The 21,856-nt window shown below is 40.4% G+C and overlaps 2 protein-coding genes across 2 annotated transcripts; both read left to right on the top strand.

Annotated features, from left to right (window-relative positions):
• Positions 1-224: 224 nt before the first annotated feature.
• On the top strand, positions 225-1,458 carry LOC108012033 (uncharacterized protein T02E1.7). The gene is made up of 2 exons (XM_017077316.4): positions 225-838; positions 888-1,458. Exons 1-2 carry the CDS (start codon positions 335-337, stop codon positions 1,206-1,208), a joined length of 825 nt encoding a protein of 274 aa, XP_016932805.3. The 5' UTR covers positions 225-334; the 3' UTR covers positions 1,209-1,458.
• Positions 1,459-16,574: 15,116 nt separating this feature from the next.
• On the top strand, positions 16,575-17,219 carry LOC108012055 (uncharacterized). The gene has a single exon (XM_017077338.4). The coding sequence runs from the start codon at positions 16,691-16,693 to the stop codon at positions 17,099-17,101; it is 411 nt and encodes a 136-aa protein (XP_016932827.2). The 5' UTR covers positions 16,575-16,690; the 3' UTR covers positions 17,102-17,219.
• The last annotated feature ends 4,637 nt before the right edge of the window (positions 17,220-21,856 follow it).

Below are 21,856 nucleotides of genomic sequence, written 5' to 3'. Positions count from 1 at the left end.
AAATTCAGTATTTAATAGATGTCTGATTATATTTGAAACCCGTTGTAATGTCTGGGTTTCAGTAGTTCTCTGTTACTCCATTGGCTATAATTTTTCTCAAAAAATCATAAACATCTTTTATTTAACCATCTGACAATCAAGAGTCTCAAAAACCAGGGAGCTTAAAAAGTGATTTCACATATAATCATACGACTCCCAATTATATATTCTATTTATAATCACATTATCATTTGATTTTATTTTAACAAAGTGTGCTAAGATTCAAGTGTACATTTGTGATTTACAACAGTGCAAAGTTTACATTTCTAAATTTTGATCTTAAATCGAACTTGAAATGGTGGTAAAACTAATTAAAGGTCTCAAACGTGAGATCAGGCCCTGTGTTCTAAAGTACATGCCGTACTTCGTAATGTCGTATTACTTTATGGAAGTGCTTTACTCGGTGGTGAACACTCCCCTTGTGGGCAGAGAAAGAGCGATTGTGATGGATGTGAACGAGGTGCTTGGCCACTTCTACACCACCTTCGATGTCCTGCTGACCATCGGAGCCATCTTCCTCATCCTCGGAACCCGAAAGGAGGCCAGTGGGGTGACCCTATTGCTCATCGGAAGAGTGGTCCACCGACTGTTCTTCTCCATATGGACCATATTCTTCTATTTCCTGTTCACTGACAGCTTGGATATGGGCTCCCTGTTGATGCTGATGGCCGCCAAAATCACACTGAGAGATCAAAATGAATGGCCACAGATGGGCGAGTCGAGGTATCAGATGATGTTGCTGGGGGGAAGACTTTGCTTGTCCAGTTTGTTTATAATGTGGCTGGACGAGGGCATGGAAGTAAGTACTTGTTATAGTACTAAGTAATTAGCAATACATGTTTCTCCAGACATTTTTCAGCATCGTGTCAATTGGTCTTTTGCTCTTCATAAGCCTTGGCTTCCACTGCAAACTGTTTGCCTATCTGACCGTAGTAGCCCTGCTATATCACGATGTTTTCAGCAATCATTGGAGCATGTTGTGGGGCTGGAACGACACGCTCCTCTCGATGCAGTACTTCTCCCTACTCTTCTGCAAAATTGGCGGGTTCCTGATGCTCTCTGAACTGGGCGGAGGCAAGTGGTCCATCGATGGATTCCGGAACAGAAAGGCCGTGAAATGGGAGAAGAAGGGCAACTACCGGATCATCAAGAGCCAGGCGGCGGCCTAGGAGTTAAGTTATCCAGCGGATTGAGCCCTATCTTTACTTTTCCTCCATCGCCTTTCAACGTTTAGGGGGATTTACATAAACTTTAATGGGAAACACTTTACCAGCGGCTAATGCTTATTTTTATTTGTATCTCTATTTGTACACCTGCCTCTCGGCATCGGAGTGGGCACTCCAAATGCTCTTTGATTCGCGCCTCAGTCGACGTAAATTATTAAAAAGTCTCGAGTTGCGTTTAAGCGGCTTTCCCCACCGCCCACTCTTTCTATTTTGTTTTTTCTCGAGGCCGGGAAATTGGAACTAGCATGGGTAGATGTAGTGCCATAAAATTCTTAAACGCAAACAAAACGAGGAAGAAAAAAGGTGTAAGCTTACCACACCGAAGCGAGAATACCCTCGATGAGTATTGGGGTAGAACTGGCTAACTAGTCCCCGAGCGGATTAAGTAAATGTAGAAAGACCTTTTCGGCAGTAAAAAACATTCCACTCCCTTTTAGCCCTGTCGCAAACGTCTTCACTTAATTATTGTGACTTTAGCCTGGGCATCAGGGGGCAAAGGGCCAGAAGCCAGAAGCCAGAACCCAAGAGCCGACTTAAAAGGCAACACTGCCGTTAATGAGTTTCTGGAGGCGGATCAGCGCAGCTCGGTAAGATACCAACCAGGCATGCATTTAACAACCGCAAAGGACGCAGTGACCTTCGCTCTTGGCTGGAAATCCATTTGCATAAGCGGTTGGGGGCCAGAGTGGAATGGGATGGAACGGGGAGTCGAGTGCCCCACGGGAGAATCCAACGACATGTGGGCTCCGCTCCGCAGCACTCGAGGGCTGACCAGCCCAGAAAAGTGGAAAAGCCGAGGAGGGATATACGAAAAGCCCCGCGCTTTTCCTCTATTTTTTCCTTTTTTTCTTACTTACCCGCAATGCGTTACTCTTAATTGGAAAGCAGTTGCAATTTTGCTGTTAAGATCCGAACGTTAAAAGTAATTGACAGTATGATAAACAAGTAAACGGCCGAGTCCGTAGGAAACGGATAATCCGAAACCCACAATAAAAAGGTGGAAGCCCTGTAGCGACTGAGTAAAGAGCACAGGAAAAGAAAACTCACAGATTTGCAGTCGCATTGGAGTTATAGTTAGGATGGACCGTTTTAATCTGGTATAGGACTCTTCAGAAGTACATCTCTAACATGGTAGATAATATTTTTAAAATTACTCTTTCGAATTCAGCATGCTTTTAAATTTGTTGTGGGTTTTCCGTTTCCTTCCTTTGGGAATCTATTCGATTTTATTTTGACGATTTCATTAATCCTTTTTTGTATTTTTGCGTTCCACTAAATTAAATTTGCTAGCCATGTACATCACATGCATCACTTATTTTTGTGCAGCTGGGTAGCTAAAAATTCTGTTTTAATTTTCTAAATGAAACACCTAACCCCTACAAAAGGCATGCAAAAACGCAGTTTCGCCGGCCATATTAATAAAATAAAAGTTGGGGGGCCAGGAATATGGATAAAAAAATAAGAGAACCACTCGGCCAGCGAGGAATATACGATGGCGAAATGGGTCGCATCATGGGGCATTAGAATAACCACAGCCACAACAAGGAATACTGAAGCTGGTTTAATTAAAACAGCGCAACAAAAAGCTCGTGTGTGTGGGCAAGGTAAAGTGAGCACTGTCCTGTGAGTCGTATGGCATTTGCATAAGTAAAGTACACACAAAAATCTACAAATGTATGCATTTGCTGCTGCATTCAAGCCAGCAGACTGTCGCCACCGGAAACGAGACTCTTTAGCCCAACAGGAGTCAAAGCATTTAAGTTTATTTACCCGGGTCGGATTCAGATTTGGAGCAAAAGATACAGCCCGATCTGCAGCTGAATGGCCTCTGCTCGACTAACACTTTACTCAAATAGAGCACTCGTCGGTTAAGGGAACTTAACCAAATAAATGTGTATAATTAATTTGAGCAACTTGAGCTAACAATTCGGTAACAAGAGAAAACTGGGCTAAGTCAAATGCTGTGTGGAATGGCTCTGGAATTAGAGATTTAATGTTCCAATAATGCAAAAATATTACATGAAGAACATATGATTGTTAATGTCTTCAGTTTAATAGCTCTTAACTTAAAAATATAATTTTAATTCATGCATAAAATATTGAACGCTGCGAGTTTTCAGGAAAAACAAAACTAAGGACGGAGAAAATACACTTAATTTTCAGTTTTTAGAATAGGGATAGAGATTGAAGCACAAAGTACTCGCCATAAAAAATAGATTTATTCCAACCATAACCATAACTTGATGAACATCATGGCAGGTTAGGCAATTGCGTGTTGTCCTAAAAGGCACATTCAAATTTAAGCGGCTTTTCAATTTTATGAAATCAATATCACCTCAAAGAAAATTGTGCATAAAAATATTATCAAACATAATTCTTTGATTTACAAGAGGAAGGCAACCTTAAATTTTGAATACAGGCAAAAAGAACTAATTGTTTACATTTACAAAAATTACTTTTAATATGAACTATATTATTACACTAACATTTCTATCTATAAGGTTAGAAAAACAAACTTTATAAGAAACAACTGCCAATAAATTGGAGCAGGGTGATAAGAGCTTACAGCAAATTGAAGCTTGATGAGATTGGCCGGGAAGGAGAGGCCCCACTTGCTTGTATAATCCCTCCGAATTCAACTTTAAGTCTGAGCATTGTAAATATTTCACTTCAAGGTTGGTACACACACACGTACGGGGCGCAATTCTTCGGGGACCATTATCGTCCCGGTCCCAGCGACATCGTCGCATTACGTAAAAGCGCTTTTACGACTACATTTGAGCAGCCGCAAAGAGCCGGCCCCGAAAAGTAGGCACGGATATTGCGCCATCTAACAGGTTGACTGCGACCAGAGATTTCAGAGTGTGCAAATGGCAGCGACTGAGACAATAAAGCTTAGAGCAGCTCCAATGAGGCATCTGCACACTCATCCTACGCATTTCGCTCCATTTTATTCGCCTTTATTTTCTGCTATTTTTAAGCATTTTCCAATCAACTCCAAAGCTGGATTATTTCGGTGGCGTGACATTAAACGGCTTTTCAGCTTCATAAAAATTCGCTTCGCCATATTTGACGCTTCTTCGTATTTTCTTCGCATTACAAAGTCATTTCGCGGCAATGTTCACCAATGGCAATTCAATAATAATGCCAGTTTGCCGGGTTATTAAAATTTCAAGCAAACATTCATGCTGACTTTGACTTGTGCCGAGTTTTTCTTTCACCCGCCGGCTGCCTTGGCGTTTTTGTTTGTGTCCTTTTTCTTAGGCGCCAAAATGTCAGCGACACGTTTTCCTACAGCGGCAATTTATCATAAATATGCAGGCACATACATATAGGGAAACCTCGCATATTTACTTTATACATATGTGAGGCATGTAAATCCTGGTCGTGCCAAGCGTTCGGTGCCCTTTGTTTATGCCGCTGTCATGGCTCGTTTAATTCAACATTAGCGCCTTGCAGCGGTCCGAAGTGTTTTCCCGGGGTTTTCCCCTGGCTTTCCACAGTTTTCCCGGGGTATCCACGGCTTTCCTCGTTGGAACCTTTTGTGCGCCCGCGGCCACTTTTCACGCGCTTTCCCCAGGTCGTCCTGCCCTGTTTAGTGCTCATTTTTTCCAAATTGTCAAACTGTCAAATAAATTACACGCGAAACCGTACAAAAGATCTGACGCAGTTGGGCTTCCTTTGTTGGACTCAACTTTTGTGTGGCATATGCATAGGCTCGTGAGCACATAATGTGGCCAGTCTTTGTGGCCGGCTTTGATTGTGGGCTGGCCCGGGCCGCAAAAATGAGCTTTTCATATAAGTGTTCGGGATTCGTTGTCAAGGCGGTGGAATATTTGGGGGAACCTGTTCCATCGACATCTAGAACATTAGTGCTTTCGCAGTTGAAGTGTCTTTAAAAGTCCTTATGTTTGACATATAGTGAGGCAGGAAACAGGGGACAAGGCTTCCTGGAAAACTTTTTGAAGATGGCTTTTAAATAGAAAACAGCTATATTTAAATAAATTTATTTAAGTCTTTGGAGAACTTTATATTATGGCTAAGGTAAAGGCTAATTCATTTTTGTTATTTAAAAGATTTTTCTAAGCTTTAAGAGACAAACCGCTGTTGTACACTGTTTATGTGGCGGCAGAGAATGGGCAGAGATTTCTGCTAGGCCCGCATTAGAAGCTGTACAAAATTTAAATTAATTAATGACGCTTTGATCTTTATATTTTTTAAGGAATACAGGAAAACAACGGGTCTGGAAGAAAGCGATATTAGATTTTGCAAGTATTTTATGTGCTCTATATTAATATTTGGCCAAGACCCGCATCCACACACTGTCATCGAGAACTTCGCTACACGCTCGTCTATGCAAGCAGGCACTGGCAATAAAGACTTGGCCAAAAGTCAAGCGGATTTCGGTGCGGCAAAGTTTGTCTAGGCAAAAGCCGCTTATTCTAGTTAAATAAAAGTGCTACAAGAGCTGAGCCCGCACACAGAAGCACACATAGATGCCCGTCTGGAGCCCCGAAACTCATTGCGAATTTCTCCAACCAGACTTTAATTGCATTTCCACTGAAAACTTAAATTATGCCGGCATTGTGCCACTGCAGGAGGGCCGAAAGTTTAATTCACGCCCAATTTAAACGGATTTCAGACGCTTGGAAGCGTTCCAACTTTAAGTCCCAGCCCTTTGTCTTCGTCTTACTCCGGCACTCACCTTTGCGACTTACGAAAAAGGACAGTCTATTTATTTATGCCAGATGTGCTCCCGTCTTCTGTTTGGTTTCCCACACGGTGGCTGGAATTTAAATTTAAATATTTAAAAAGCGGCTCCCAAAACCCCTGTGTGCGGGGGCTAGAGCCCATAAATATGCAATGAAGTTTGAGCGGTTTAAGTTGAAGGCCTTTCTGGTTTCGGCAACGGATTCGAAACGTCGCCGCCTATTGAATCAGTCGAAATTTTTTATGAGTTTTTAACTAATACCAACCGGCGCCTTGAAGGTCCAAATGGGGAGGTTAATTAGTGGCAGCTGCTGCCTTAAATTTCATTATGCCTCCTCAACCTCAACCTCGACTTCTGACTGCATTATCTCCCAAGGAGCAAACTTCAGCACACATTTCGGCCCCACGAAATCCTCATCTACGGAATTCGTAAAAAGTTTAACGTGTTCTTAAACTTGTCCGCCGACCATCGATGGAATTTTTTTGTTCAACGCAGAAAACTCTATAAAAGTTTCAAATTGTTACACGGCGAATGACACGCGCTGGAGTTCCATTCAAGACCACCCTCAATCCCATTCCCGTCTAAATTCCCAGGACCTGGATCCAGATACCCGCATCCGGTGGTCTGTGTGTTAATCTGTTGAAATTTGCGTTTTAATAGAAATGTGTTTGTGTGACTCGGGGTGTGGGCTGTGGTACTTTTACGCGGTTGAGTTTTAAAAATATTTTCCCTGGGCCCAAGTTTGTGGGTGGGTCTGGTTGGGGAGGAATATAAAAATGCTTATTGCCTTTAAGTACGTGATTTTGCTTTGGAAAATTTTGGCACAAACGCGCACACATTTTGCGAATGCTGCGTTGACAGATGCATTAAGCGTATTGGTTTTACGATTGACGTCGAGCCCGTACGAATATAATTTAATTAAAGTAATGGCCACGACAATACTGCCCCAGAGGCGTCGCAAAACTAACGAGGATAAAGCGAAGAACCGTGTTAGCCTGGTCCGAATTATAAAGGATTCGCCAGAGGACGGGGTTCAATGTGATTCAAAGCATTTCGCAGGTGGCCCAAAAGGTTGGCTCCCATAAAATCATCTGTGCAAACAAGCCCGGCTTTTCAACATTTTCAGTTAATTAATGGTAAAGAGCTGGATATTTACTTGTTATGTCAGTGAGAGTGATTACAAAATAATAAAAATATTGCACGTCGATTTTTTAATAACAGAAGCATTACAATCGAATATAAAAGGATGTATACAATCCAATATTAATTTAAAACAACGTTGGAACAGTGAATATATGAACATCTTATCGTAAACATTTTACAATTATCCAAGGGTTAATTAAACTGCTGTTCATATATTCGGGAAAACAAAAAGCATATTAACGTGAAATGAGTGAAACAGTTGCCACAAACACAAAAAGTCAAAATTGTAAAGGGGATTAATTAAGTGAGAATCATTTCACTTATCTTATTTGTTTATACAAAATCATGAACGACCACTGAAGATTACACTTAATTAATTTAAAGTCATTTTCCCAGAAAATCAGTATTGTAAACATTATCAAAAGGAGTAATAAGATTTCAATGAAGTTCCACAGTAGGTTTTCCTGGTTGATTGTCAACTTGACAGCTTTGATTGAAATTTTGCAATTCACGTAGAAGTTCATTCATTTGCATTTATTTGTCTATCTGGTTACAGAAAAAATATTTGCTTGGCTTGATGCTCCTAAGCTGAATGCATAACCAAAAATCTATTTGTGATTTGGCCCAGTCAGCTGGAAAGGTCCAAAGACAATGGCAGCACCAGCTTCCTTGTGGTTGCTCTTATTGTTGGCTTAACCGGGCACCGTAATGAACAAGTGGAACAATGGACAATGGGGGCAAAATAAGAGAACAAATTTGCATGAAGCCACGTCTAATGAACATACGGAAAAGAAGTGCTGTTCCGAGTGCTGGACTCATTCAATTGTGCAAATTAAAGTACCAGATTTTGTCATAGAGATAGATACTCGTGCCTTGGTACCTCCAAAAAAAGAATAACAAAGACCAGCCGAAACACGTGCTGCAATCTGAGATACGGAGGTGTACAAGCACAATCATAATGAATTGAAAATGAAAACTCTGCCCCAAAAACGAACAGCACGCGAAGTATGCCATAAAAATCCGGCGCAGAAACAGAGATAGTAATACCCATCGAATGGATGTGCTGTTCCCATATACGGCTCATTCATCTCCCGCCTGATGAATTACATGCCCTGGCACGAATACATCATTCCATAACCCGAGTACAAAGTACAATAAACTTGCCTGCTCGCTGGCAAACACAAAAACGTTTTAAATTTCATTTTCTGATAATGCCGGATCCCATACCCCACACACACACTCGGAATTCATTTGACAACTTCGTCAAAAGGTGGCCTGGCAACTTTGCCAGTCGGGCTGGAGTGTAGTATGGCATACCTTATGTATACCTTATGGCCTCCGAGGACGTCGAGCTGCAAAAGCAGATTTGCTGGGCCACAAAAAGGTAGGGATGGTGATGGTGAAGGGGACTCTCGGTCCCCCGCTAGATAACTCATCATTGAGCGCAATTTGTGTTTAACAATCGTTGGTAATCTTTATTGGATGTCAAGGCCCACACACTTGTGCTAGACTCATGGCTGGAGTAGGTCCCTGCCAAGTTCTCCACTTCAAGTGTCGAAGCCGGTACACAATCACACATGTATGCAAAGCTTTCTTTCCCATACTTTCCTTCCCATCTCCTCTGCGCCCAGCAAGATGTTTTAGTGACAACGAAAGTGTAATTGAGTGCCACAGAACAGACAATTCCGACGCTGCCAAGTGGACGTTGCAGAAGCAACAAGGAGCAGGCAATCGAAAAAATGCTCAAGAAAATTGCCACAGCTGGCAGAAGAGTTGCTATTCAGGGCTGCATAGGTCTGAAAGGCAGTTGAAGGATAACCAGAGCAATCAGAGTTCAAGAGCTCCCCCTGAAAAGGTATTAAACAACAGATTTGCAAGGATATAACTATGGGATTTGATAGGTATCCTTAAATATCATAAATTTTTTTCAATTTTAAGCCTTAGCATTCGAACAAATGTTGAAGAAGAATTGCTCTTATCTTCTCTGCAAAGGTCAGAAATAAAGTTGAAGGCGAAACAGAGCAATCAGGGTTCTAAAGTATCTTTTTAAAAAGTATTAATCAAAGGATTTATAAGGATATAACTCAGAGATTTAATAAATAACTTTAAATGCAATACATATTTTTAAATGTAATGCTTTGGAAATCACAAAAATGATTAAGAAGAATGGCTCTTCAGGGCTGCAAATGTATGAAAGAAAGTTGAAGGCGAAACAGAGCAATCACAGTTCAAGAGTACCCCCTAAAAAGCTTTTATATAAAGGATTTAGGATATAACTCTGGGATTTGTTGGGTAACTTTAAATATACTACATTTTTTTTATATATTTATATTCGAAAAAATGTTGAAGAAGAATTGCTATTCAGGGCTACAAAGGACAGAAAGAAACTTAAAGGCGAAACAGAGCAGGGTTGAAGAGTTTCCCCTGAAAGGGTATTATTCAAAGAATTTATAAAGATATAATTTATAATTTTTTAATAAAAGGTATTAAACAAAGGATTTAGGATTTGTAAGGACAAAACTCTGGGATTTGATAGGTAACTTTAAAAATAAGACATATTTTTGAAATTTTAAGCCATAGCATTTGAAAAAATGCTGAAGAAGAAAGGCTCTTTGGGCTTCAAAGGTCTGAAAAAAAGTTGAAGGCAAAACAGAGAAATCAGAGTTCAAGAGATCGCCCTGAAAAGGTATTAAAGAACAGATTTTTAAGGTTATAACTCTGGGATTTATTAAGTAACTTTTATTATTAAATATATATTTATACCCGTTACTCGTAGAGTAAAAGGGTATACTAGATTCGTCGGAAAGTATGTAACAGGCAGAAGGAAGCGTTTCCGACCCCATAAAGTATATATATTCTTGATCAGGATCACTAGCCGAGTCGATCTAGCCATGTCCGTCTGTCCGTCTGTCCGTCTGTCCGTCTGTCCGTCTGTCCGGATGAACGCTGAGATCTCGGAAACTATGGGAGCTAGGCTATTGAGATTTGGCGTGCAGATTCCTGAGCTTCCTACGCAGCGCAAGTTTGTTTCAGTAGACTGCCACGCCCACTCTAACGCCCACAAACCGCCCAAAACTGTGGCTCCTACAGTTTTGATGCTAGATAGAAAATTTTAACTGAAATGTAATGTTCTCATCAATACCTATCGATTGACCCAAAAAAAAATTTGCCACGTCCACTTTAACGCCCACAAACCGCAAAACCCTGTGACGCCCACATTTTTCATGCTAGATAAAAAATTTTAACTGAAATGTATTGGTCTCGTCAATACCTATCGATTGATCCAAAAAAAAATTTGCCACGCCCACTTTAACGCCCACAAACCGCAAATCCCTGTGACGCCCACAATTTTCATGCTAGATAAAAAATTTTAACTGAAATGTATTGGTCTCGTCAATACCTATCGATTGATCCAAACAAAAATTTGCCACGCCCACTCTAACGCCCATAACGCTTAAATCTGTATACCGCCGGTAGGTGGCGCATTTTAATCTCGCTTTGCTGCTTGCATATCTCCATTTAGCTGAGTAACGGGTATCTGATAGTCGAGGTACTCGACTATAGCGTTCTCCCTTGTTTTAATTGTATGCTTTGTTATTCGCAAAAAATTTCAACAAAATTGCCACAGAAGGCGGAAGAGTTGCTCTTTAGAGCTGAAAGGGCTCGAAAAGAAATTAAAGGTGAGACAGAGCAATCAGAGTTAAACAGATAAGTTATTAAATAACTGTGGCACTAAATAGGTAACTTTAAAGGACAAGTCAATAATAAATTTTATAATATATCTTTTTAAATCAACCTTTGATTTGAAGATATATTTATATGCAGCCCTGATACCTATCCAACCCCTTGCCATTATGAGCTGTTCTATTTGATTTTTCATTTCCGTTGCGCAGCTACATGTGCATTGTGCTGGATTTGTTGCCTTTAGGCTGTCGGACGGCCAGGACGAGCAGGACGAGCCAAGGAACCCAGGAAGCAGTACGGCATAGTTGGACATGTTGCACATGACAAGCCTAAAAGTTTTCAAGTGCTGCACGGCGAGGGGCGGGCACGCAGGCGGGGGCGTGGCACTTGGGTAATCAAGCACGACAGCAGCTGCCATTAAGTTGAGGTAAGGCAAAAGCTGGAATAACGGTTGCTACCATTTTTCGGGGCCGACGGGCGGTGAAAGGCGGTAAATGGGTAGGGGCAAAAACGAGTTTTAATTAAAATGCCTGGCATACTTTAAGGCACGTTTCGTGCTTTATGTCTTGGAGCCTGCTTGCCAAGCAGGAACGACGCGAAGAATGGCATGGAAATCGATTAATGCGATATTCAAAAAGATATATGCACAGGGTTTGACTTCATATCGGGGCTTAAGCAATTTGTTCGTACTAACAAAAATAAGTAATAAGATTTAATGGTTTACATCATCAGGTATCACTGTGGACGGCAGTCCGATGGCGACTACTGTACATACAGCAAAAAATTAAAATCTACTGTGATATTCCGATCTTAATGATCGAATGACTTCTCATTTGTTAAAATCCGATGCTATGTTCAAATGGTATACGCAAAAAAAGATTTTGGAGGTCTCTCTAAATGAAAATTTTATTTTGCTTGTCAGTTTGTCCAAAAAAGTTATTTTAGGGTCCTGGAAATTTAAGATGATATTAACCAGCTTAATATAAGAATAGTTAGTTCTACCACTTTTGGAACTTGATAGTTTGGCGGGAAAAGTTATAAATGGCTAAATTTCGTACTCTTGTAACTTGTGAATTACTAAAGCTACAAGCTTATGTTATACGTCGTTAGAAAAGTATTTTGAAATTTCGGCAAACTGAAATTTAATTTGCCTGTGTTTAGCTGAATGATTTTGATAAAGCGTGTCGAATGAGAAATATTTTGAAAGTGTATTTATTTAGTAGATTGTATAAAACATTTTGTTTTTTTGATCGTCACTAGATTTGTACCTAGTTAAGAGGTGTTTTTGCTTGATTTACCATTACTGAGAAAAGGAACCGCCTTCATTATTAATATATTTTTACGATTAGACTTTTAGAAAACAACTGCATACACCAATAAAGCAAAATATATTCATAACCTCAAAATGGTTAAATAATGTTTCAATATTAGAAACCTGTATGAAAAATAATTGTGATTTTGCCATGAGTGTCCATTTGTATTTCTTTAATAGTAATCCATGTGACAAATGATGTTGCCATCAAATTAAAAGCTCACAAAGACAATACAATAGCGCCGACAAAATACGAGCTATTGGCGGTAAATCGACTGACATTTTAGTAATATCTGGCCATCTATCAACTTGATCTGTTAATTCATGTTGTGTTTGCTCGCCATACACATGTACGCCAATTCAACAATGGCCAAAAGGCAGTAAATTGTGTTTTTTCAATAATTAATATTCGAGCGCACTTCACGATGCGTAATGCTCTCGCTAATTCAAATGCATTTTGTTGCAGTCGGGCAAACAATTCATTTCAACACCACGGGCAATAATAACTGAGTTTGGCTAAAAGCCTGTGCGAGCGCTAATTGAGTTGGCCGTGTCGGGAAATGGTGGTTGTGGAGGTGGTAGGGTTTTTTGGTCGGATGGCCAGTGTGGAGCCAAATTGATGTGCCTAAGCTCGCGTTTATGGAGATGTGCGAGCATCAACGGACTTTAGTTAGTTTTCTGTGCCAGTGCGTTAAAATGCCAAACTGCTGACTCGAAATTTGTCACGCGCAATCAGCTGCGGCGGTAAGTGCTGGCCGGCCACGCCCACTAGGCGCAGGACCACTGCCACTGCCACGCCCACAGACACACACACACACACACACACACACACCCATATGGAATATGCATGGGCGTGGCATCACGGTTAGCTGCTAAACCCGCACTCAACATTTTCAAGGTTTCCCGCCTCGCTCGTCACCAATAATGAAAAGTCTATGCGCGCTTTTAGTGGCCCAGTTGACAGCTGCCAAAAACATTTCTATGGCCCTCTTAAGCCGCCATAAGCCATGCATTTAATTAAACAGCGCAAAAATATTTAATTGCCAACCGCTAAAACCGGTATAGAAGCCATATGGGAAAATGTCTGAAAAGGGTTCGGCTTAAAGGGTTCTATTGGTTTATTTCAAACGTACAGGAAATGTCTTGATTTGCTTGCAATTTACAATCCAAAGTCAAAGATTCTCCTTTACTAAACGGATTATTTTTCGTTCCTCCACAGCTGGTTAACAAATTCGATTAATTAAAATCATAAAAGGCACAATTATCTACCAGTCTCCAAACTGTCAATTTACCAGTGTTAATCAAGTTTTCACACTTAACCGCCAAATGGCAGCTGAAATGAACATTCAATTGGTAAATCAGCCGCCTGAAACCCATCGTCATGTCACGCTTCTAGCTAAATTAAAATTAATTAATGGCATTTGTTTCTGCAACGGTTGTGCGTGCAAATAATTATTGAATTCCGATTGTAATTGATTTTCAACCAGAAATTCACAAAATCCCAAAGCACCAACTTTTGAAGCGGAAGTTCTCCTAGTTCCCCAATTAGGCACTAAAAAGTTTCCTTGAATTCGAGACATAAAAATACTAAAAATTCCATCGATGCGAGAGCAATCAATAAATCCCATTCAATGGCATTTTAAAAACATCGAGTGCTGCATATACAATTTGTTGGATTTGATCATCCATTCTGACGAGGGTCACGCACGGCTTTTGGATTCAAAATTACGTATTTCACATTGGTGAATCCAGGGCACAGCCCACATATTTGCCAAACAGATTGGTTTGCTATTTGCGTGTGTGTGATTTTTGTTTTCACTTAATTTCCTAACGAAATTTCTTTGTTGAATTGGACATTATAATAGCAACATGTGGTTGGAATATAGGGTTCTAAAAGCAAATATTATTGCACAGCTAATTCAAAAACAAAAACACAAAGGACCTGATAACTAAAGCAAATGTGTTGATATGGGATTTGAGTATCCATATTATCTACAAATGTAAATATATTTATAGGATAATGTATCAAATGGTAAGCGTTTGATTTGACTTCCATTTGGTCCCTAAGTTAAGAGGTAAAATATCAATTCAGTTTGTCAAATATTAATTTCAATGATAGTTTTGGATAATCATCTTACTATCCGTTTTAAAATTAAACATTTTTAATTTAAAATATATTCAATTTAGTGTATACTTTAATTTTTAATTAATTTACATTTATTAAGGTGTTGAATGACTTACTTTAGGGGATTTTTAATCAAGAAAATGATAACAATTGTATTTATAACTTTTTAATAAAGTGAAAAATAAAAGTAAACTAAACTTGTTTTATAGTTTTTCCCATGCTTACAGGCATCTGTTTTCTTAAAAACTGCTCGTCACTTTCCGCATCAGCTCTTCAGCTTACCCGACGACTTCATCTGCTGGTGTGCGCTGTTCAGTATTAAGTATACGCCCCGGGCAACAATGATGATGCGAAGGATTCTATATTTTAGCTTTCAGCGGGGCAGGTGGATGGCGAGTAAATATTACCAGTCCGGACTCCCGGACTCCCGGACTCATCATCTCTTACCGCAGGATGGGTTACCCCATGGCTCCTCCTTTGTCTCCCCTAACACGTGGTCCCTCCACGTCAGCGCACGTGTGTACATTTTTAATTATGCCAGCGCACACAGAGCGCCGAGGTGAAAACAGAGCAGCGTGAAAGTCGGGCAACTAACTTATTAAAAAGCACTCGCCTGGCAACGCATATATTTGCCGAATAAAGCGGAAATTAAGGCAAACTAGGTGCACCTTCTTCCTTTTCCAAGGACGACTAGGCCATCCTTTCGCTGGCAATATTCAGCTGACCACCTCGTGGCCTGAGGAGTCACTCAAGCACATTTTCCCGCAAGCGATTTGCATAACCTTAGGCAGATGCCTATGGCTGTTGCTTCCCATTGTATTCCTCTAAGAGCCCGAGTAATAGAGAAATGCTGGGGTAAAACCCCACGAAATCCTTCGGTAATCCAGCTTACTTACTGGCTGACGATGATAACCTAAAAGTGTGCAAAGCCTATCAAGCTGCACAGGCCATGAGCAACCGAATAAATGAAAAAATCCAAGTAGATAGAATTGTTTGTGAACTACTCGTAAAAATGTTACTTCCATAACTGGGTTGGAAATTGCTTAATTTGACGAGGCGGGTGTACGAATCGAGTATATCGACTATGGGACACTGCGCAGCAAATATACCATTTTACTAAAGCACATTATTATCCCATAGGTGGTTTCTGAAACCAATAGATTGTACTTAATTATTTTAATTTCTTGTTTTTTAAGACCATTAGCTTTTTATTTTGACTTATTATATTAGGTATTTCTTACAATTCTATAAAGGAAGATTACCTATTCCCTATTACTACAAGGTCTTTTGCTTTAATACACTTTGTACCTTCAATTTTTGGCTTGTCACGTACTTATATACCCCCACTACCCTAAAATCCGACTGCAAAACTACCCTCCATAAATCTCGAGAGCAGTGGATAGGGACAGCTCGGGCTGGGCAAAAAATTATTACATGCCTCATTTGCCAGCGCCTTGAAGAGTCTGCTTATTATATTTTGATTATTTTTGGCACGCGTGTTTCGCAGAACCTCAAGGCAAGCAACTCCACACCGAGTGCTGTAAACAAATTCGTAAATACGTAGACTGGTCAACGGGGCGGATGCCGAATTTCTGGGATGGAATGGGCCAGATAAACAGGCCAGCTGGGTTCTTTTTTTCGGTTGCATAATTTTTTCATTTTATTTCGGACTCGTTTGGCCCGCTTTTGTCCATAATGAGATATCTCTATTCTCCTTTGTTTCTTTTCATCATTTTGTGCTACACTCGGTCCATTGTGTTCCTGGTCTGCACGGTTGTTGTTTTTGCATTTCGCGAATGCCGCTGGGAAATTCCTGAAACCAAAAAAAAAGGAGGAAAAATGTACTGGGCTCAAATGGCAATGATGGCGTCGAGGTGGTCTTATTAATTAGGACACGCGCCCTGAGTTATATTTATTCTCTAATATTCTCCTCTCTATATATACACTTGAACCGGAAAAGGGACGGCGGTTTTTGTTATTTAAATGCAAGGCCTTTTTTTAGCCAGCTTCAGTGCCAAATTTGATTTTCATTAGAATGCTCAGCGACCAAAAAAAAAATACAATAATATTTGGTAACACAGGGTAACAAGTTATGGGTTTTTAGTCCCCTAGAAACCCAAACAAGATCTAAAGAGGGTACATTCTAAAAACAGAACCTCATTTACTACTTTTTAAATAATAACAGTCTTAGATTTAGTCCAGAACGGGAATTATGATTTAATCATGCAGTCAAATCAATAAAATGATTGAAAAACTCTAGGATCTTACACACAGATGATACCATAAGGCACATCTCCAATGTAATAGGCATCAACATTTTACCAATGAAAAGTAGGTAACTAGAAAGTGTTCGGATTCAAGAAACAGATTTATTATTAAATAAAATCCAGTAACTGCTCGAGCTAAAAATTCACAAAATCTTTAAAATTATCCGAACGCACTGTTTAGCGATGTCCAGATCGAGCAAGGGTTTTGCCCGTTTAGTAAATCCGGGCGTGATACTCAGCCCGGATCTCAATCAGAAGATATTCGAATATGAGGCCATGACCGCCGAGCGATCTGACCTGAATCAGGAAATTACCAGATTGCGCAAGCAGCAGGAGGAGACCGAGGATAATTTGGCAGAGGCGCTGGCCGAGGATGAGTTTCAGTGCAATTTGAGGGGCCAGCAGTTCACAGGACCCAACGAGGATGAGCAACAGGTAATCCTCAAGAACCACCTGGATGGAATTATCAACAAGCTGGCTGGCAAGTATGAGCGCATCATATACCTAGATGCCGACATCAGGAAGCTCCAGCTCACCATCGAGAAGGCCATCATGGTGGCAAATGAGGAGTCGGCAGCCGCAGCCTCGATGTGAAGCGGTTTTAACCAATTTTTGCACTTCCATGTGTATCTTAAAAATTTTCGTTCTCTGAAAGTGGTTACAAGTAAGAGTTTTCCAGTTATAAATCAAATAAAATAGTACCAATAATACAGATGTTACCATTTTCAGATTTCCCTCCCTAAAATTCTCTAAAGTATACATTACATTTCCCATCTCATTTCGCCCAAAATCTCTTCATTTATTTTGCTGGCCATCTTAAATCATTCAGTGAAATTAAAGCCGCAACAATCTCATTTCCGGTCATTTTTTATGCACTCTCGCACAGACAATCCAGCGAGGAGCAGAAGACATTGCAAATTTAATTGCGTATACGCACTGTTGCCACTGCGGGCGCGAACACAGCTTCCTCCACGGCAGCAGATACACTCTGCTGACTCTATCGTTAAGTGCATAAATTCAATAATGCCGAGCGTCTGGTGGTGTCAACGCGCTGCGAAAGATATATACTTGTCGGATCGATAAAGCTACAGTTTGCAATTTATAGAATTTCCCGTGCAATAAAAATTGCTGCAATTAATTTCATTTATTTAAGTAAACTTGGGCTTGCAAAATGCTCTTATTTTCATCTAAAATAAAACCGCAAAATATTCAACAAACTCGAAAAGTTAAACCAAGCCAAGACAATGCAATGCCGAGCTTTAAGTAACTTTAATTGCCAAAAGAACCACACAATGGGCCCGAAGCAATTACGCAAGGCTGATGTAAGGTCCTCACTGCATATTTGTTGTTACTTCGTTTTGGTTAAACATTAATAGCCCAAGATCCCAGGAGAAGCTGCAGCTGAAGATATATTTGAACAAAAGCGGACTATTTGGCTTTGTCTTTACTCTAATTAATTAAATTGAAATGTTCGAGGAGGTAACAATTTCAATTTTGTTTTAGTGCCAACCAGACTGGTCAAACAAGCTAAATGCAAATTTTCCAACCAGACATGGGTCCTAACGAGAGCATTTGCATGAAGTCAATCATCTCGACTGGTCACTGAACCGAGAATAAGACACTTTGGGTCTGTGCCTTCAGTTCACTGTATCTTGGCGCTGTGACTCTGATTGCCTTTCATCCCAGTCAATTGGAAAATTCGCACTAACAAAGCATTATTTGAAATATTTTTCCCAGGTAAAAGAGTTATTGGGAAAATACTCAGGATTGGGAACCGAAGATTACAACGGGTCTATATCACGATTTTTGCATTATTCAATCCATTAATAATTTTTAGAAATCCATGAATCTCTTGGGTAAGCATCAACTTTCTCAATTATTATCCGCTAATCGCTTCCTAACCAATCTGAAGATGTTGGGCTCATCAATTACAATTGCCACAACTTAAAAACTTGGTTCATAATTTTTTGAAGGTCATCTCTTAGCGTCGTTTGTCTTCATTATGATAAATTGACGATGCGAACATATTTCATCTGAGCGCTGAAATTTAGAACGAGGCGATAATGAGATGTTATTAATATCAACTTGCGACTTATTTAGCGACAAACCCCTTCGGTCCCACAAAGCAAATGGCATTATGCAAAAAAGCGATGGGTATAAGAAAATGTTTAGACTGGCCCGAACCCTTAAAAAAATAAGCCTCCTCTTGTTGAGAAGCCTTCAGAAGTGTCAAGAAAACAAATGACGGTCAGCTTTTTTTGTTGTGTTCCTAAGCCAACCTCGAATAAACAGGAGCATGAGCAAGTGTTAAACCTTCTTTTCTTCCATCGTCAACGATGCCTTTTTTAAGGCCCTCGCCTTGAAGCCTTACACCCATGGGTTTGTAACTTGAGAACATAAAAGGGACTTTTGCACAAAAGCATCAAAATAAGAATGATGCGTCACAGAAAATTCATCTTATATACTTTTTTTTTGTAATTACCCAGCAACAGATTTAAGGTCGATAATATTTGGCTATTATAATCTACACAGTCCGCCAAGTTGAACTTTTGTGACTGTTCAAAACGTAAATGTTTATAAAAGATTATGAATATTTTAATACTAAATGCTTGAATTGTTATAGCAACATTTTGTTTTCAATTTGCTTGCCAAGCATAAGTAGCCAAACCTGTTTGGCACACCAAGCAATACTAGAACGAGCATAAAATACGGCCATTCCGATAAGGCTAGCGATAAGAAAATTGTCCCACATAACAATGGGCTAAAAGGAAAAAACCCTGGTCGCAGCCGTTACACACATAAATCAAGTAAATGGCAAACAAAAAGTGTCCAATGTAAACCACACAAAATGTAAGTAAATAGTAGATGGAACAACCCGAAAGTGCTTATAATTTGGGATTTCTATGCGAAAAAGCGTTCAGAGAGCGAAACTAGTAATATAATATAATAAAACAATTCTCTTAAACATTTCATTGAAATTTTCACCAAAGACTCAACTTAAAGAGGTATAACTGAACTCATTCCTTGCTACATCATTATTTGTATTATTTAATCATATTCTTTATAATCTCTGTCTGAGTCTGCCTTTCAATTTGTGAGTTGCACAAGAACGCCCTTTGTACAGCTTATTCAATCACATCAATTTAATGGCAATTACATGTTCTAGGAGTTGGGAATGATAATGTGCACTTGGAGACCTCCTTTGCCTTCAGGCCCCAGCATATTGAATTCCACTCTGCTAATTTGCGTAATTGCGCAGCACAGTCATCATGCAGTATGCGGATGCAGTAAGAAGTTAAGTGGGGCGACAGGGCTTAAACGAGGTAACCACTAGCATAAGTATCTTAAATGGTCTAGGGAGTTCCTATTCAGGAGCTAATGAAGAAGTATACTATAAAATAATCTAGGGAACACCAACATTTTTAATATGCTAGTGCCTAAAAATTAGGTGACAACATCCCCTAGAGCTAGTTAATAGCAGACCCATAGCCTGTCCGTATCCAATTTCGACCTTCATATTTTCCGACTGCTCGGGGAAAAGGCCAGCCCACCTGGAGCTGCCAGGTGAAGCCCAATTTGTGGCTGGTCAGATTTCGTTAATGGCGTAATACGAGCAGCATCTGCAGTTGCAGTCGACCGCCGGGGCAACAGTTTTGGCAGGCACATTGAACGACGGCAGCTGGCCCCCTGACCCCTGGACTCCTGGGCATCCCCTGAGCCCCTGAGCCCCACAATCCTGCCAAGACAAGTGACAATGACAAGTGCCAGTCTGGCAGGTGGCAATTTTCCGAATTTGCAGGTGACAGGCCAACGTGACCATCAACAAGTTGCGTCTGCGGCAGATCATTGCGGATAATTAAATACTTTATGTGGCCCAGCGAATGGCCAATACTGGGATGCGAGTATTTTTAACACTGCATAAAAGTTATGAACGTGGCGGCATAAAAATTAAGTCATAATGCGATTTGTGGCAATCATAAAGCGCACAGCGAAACGGCGGCAACTACATTGTGTGCGATTCGGGGTCATCTTGGCGGAGACGATAAATTCGCTGCCTGTCCCATAAAACGGAGCGAGTGCGATTGCCGGGCTCGTAAATCGACACTTGAAGGGGCGGTAATAGGGATCATAAAGTCCGAGAACAAAATAATCAATTTGTACCCGAAGCGTTTAATAAATTGCAACTAAGCTTGGCCCCGGGCCCACGTGTCGTATGCGTCATTTGCGAAGAGTTGCGAAATTAACACGCATACGACGGCACTTAATTTGTCACTAAATGGCTTCCCAAGACGGCGTCGCAAATGCGGGAAGTGTGGTAAAAAAGGGGGCAGTACACTTAAAAAAACATGTAAATTGTTTGTACTTTAACTATGAAAGAAGCTGACTAAATATTACCCATCTTTGTATTTTTGATTAGGGGATAGAGGTGCAGAAACATCGATGTTTTTCGATGTTACATCGATGTTTGCCTGTTAAAACATCGGAAAAAGCGATGTTTCCTGCACCTCTATTAGGGGAACCCCAGTTCACCTAAGCAAATCAGTTATATAAAATGATGTTGATAAATGATAAGCAATTTTAGTAGTGACACTGCAGTAAAATTCGCTTTGCTTTGATTCCAAGTTTCGAGTGGATTACATAGATGAGCCTTACATATAGATGAGTACTTCCGTATTAACATGATAAATCGCCGAGACTGCTTTGCAAGTCCTTTAAATCTATTGTTTGTCTTTCAGTGTAGCCATGTGGCAATGTGGGGAGCAACACGTTGTGTAGCTTAAATTGAAAATTACAAAAAGCGAAACAAGCGAGCACGCAACCCAAGGAGCGCCTTCAAGAATGCCACGATGTCCCAGTGAAGCCGCAAGGGCGCGTGATGTGCGGACATCCTGTGGGAGGACGAGGGGCTGGGGTCAGAAGTGGGCGTGGCACAGACCCTTTTGAGTTGACGGCGGCGCATATGAAAATTTCGCACGACAATTTATTGCCCTGCTTAAGAAGCGTGCGTATGAAATAATATACATACATTCAAGGAGGACCCAGCGAGGCCATGTTCGTGCCACAACAGCAGCTACAAAAGGCGGCTTGCTGCTGCTGCGGATGCTGAATTTTAAAATGTTCTTTAAACAATGTTCCCAGAACTGATGGCAGCGATTTGTTCGATGTTGACAATGTTGTTAGGGGCGGAAGTCTCAGATGGATCGGCGGTTGGGGGCCAGAACCAGTGGCTACTTAAAGCTTATTTGTGGCTTAAAGCTATCTAATGGCCATGTGCGATGAGTGATGAGCTCATCGTAGTAGAAATTTGTTTAATGTGATTGAATTAATTAGCTGAAATGAATTGAATTA

This window comes from Drosophila suzukii, chromosome 2L, assembly GCF_043229965.1.
Source record: "Drosophila suzukii chromosome 2L, CBGP_Dsuzu_IsoJpt1.0, whole genome shotgun sequence".
In the NCBI taxonomy this organism is placed as follows: Eukaryota; Metazoa; Arthropoda; class Insecta; order Diptera; family Drosophilidae; genus Drosophila; species Drosophila suzukii.
Note: the sequence above shows the minus strand (reverse complement) of the source record. Positions and strands in the feature narration are given on the sequence as shown.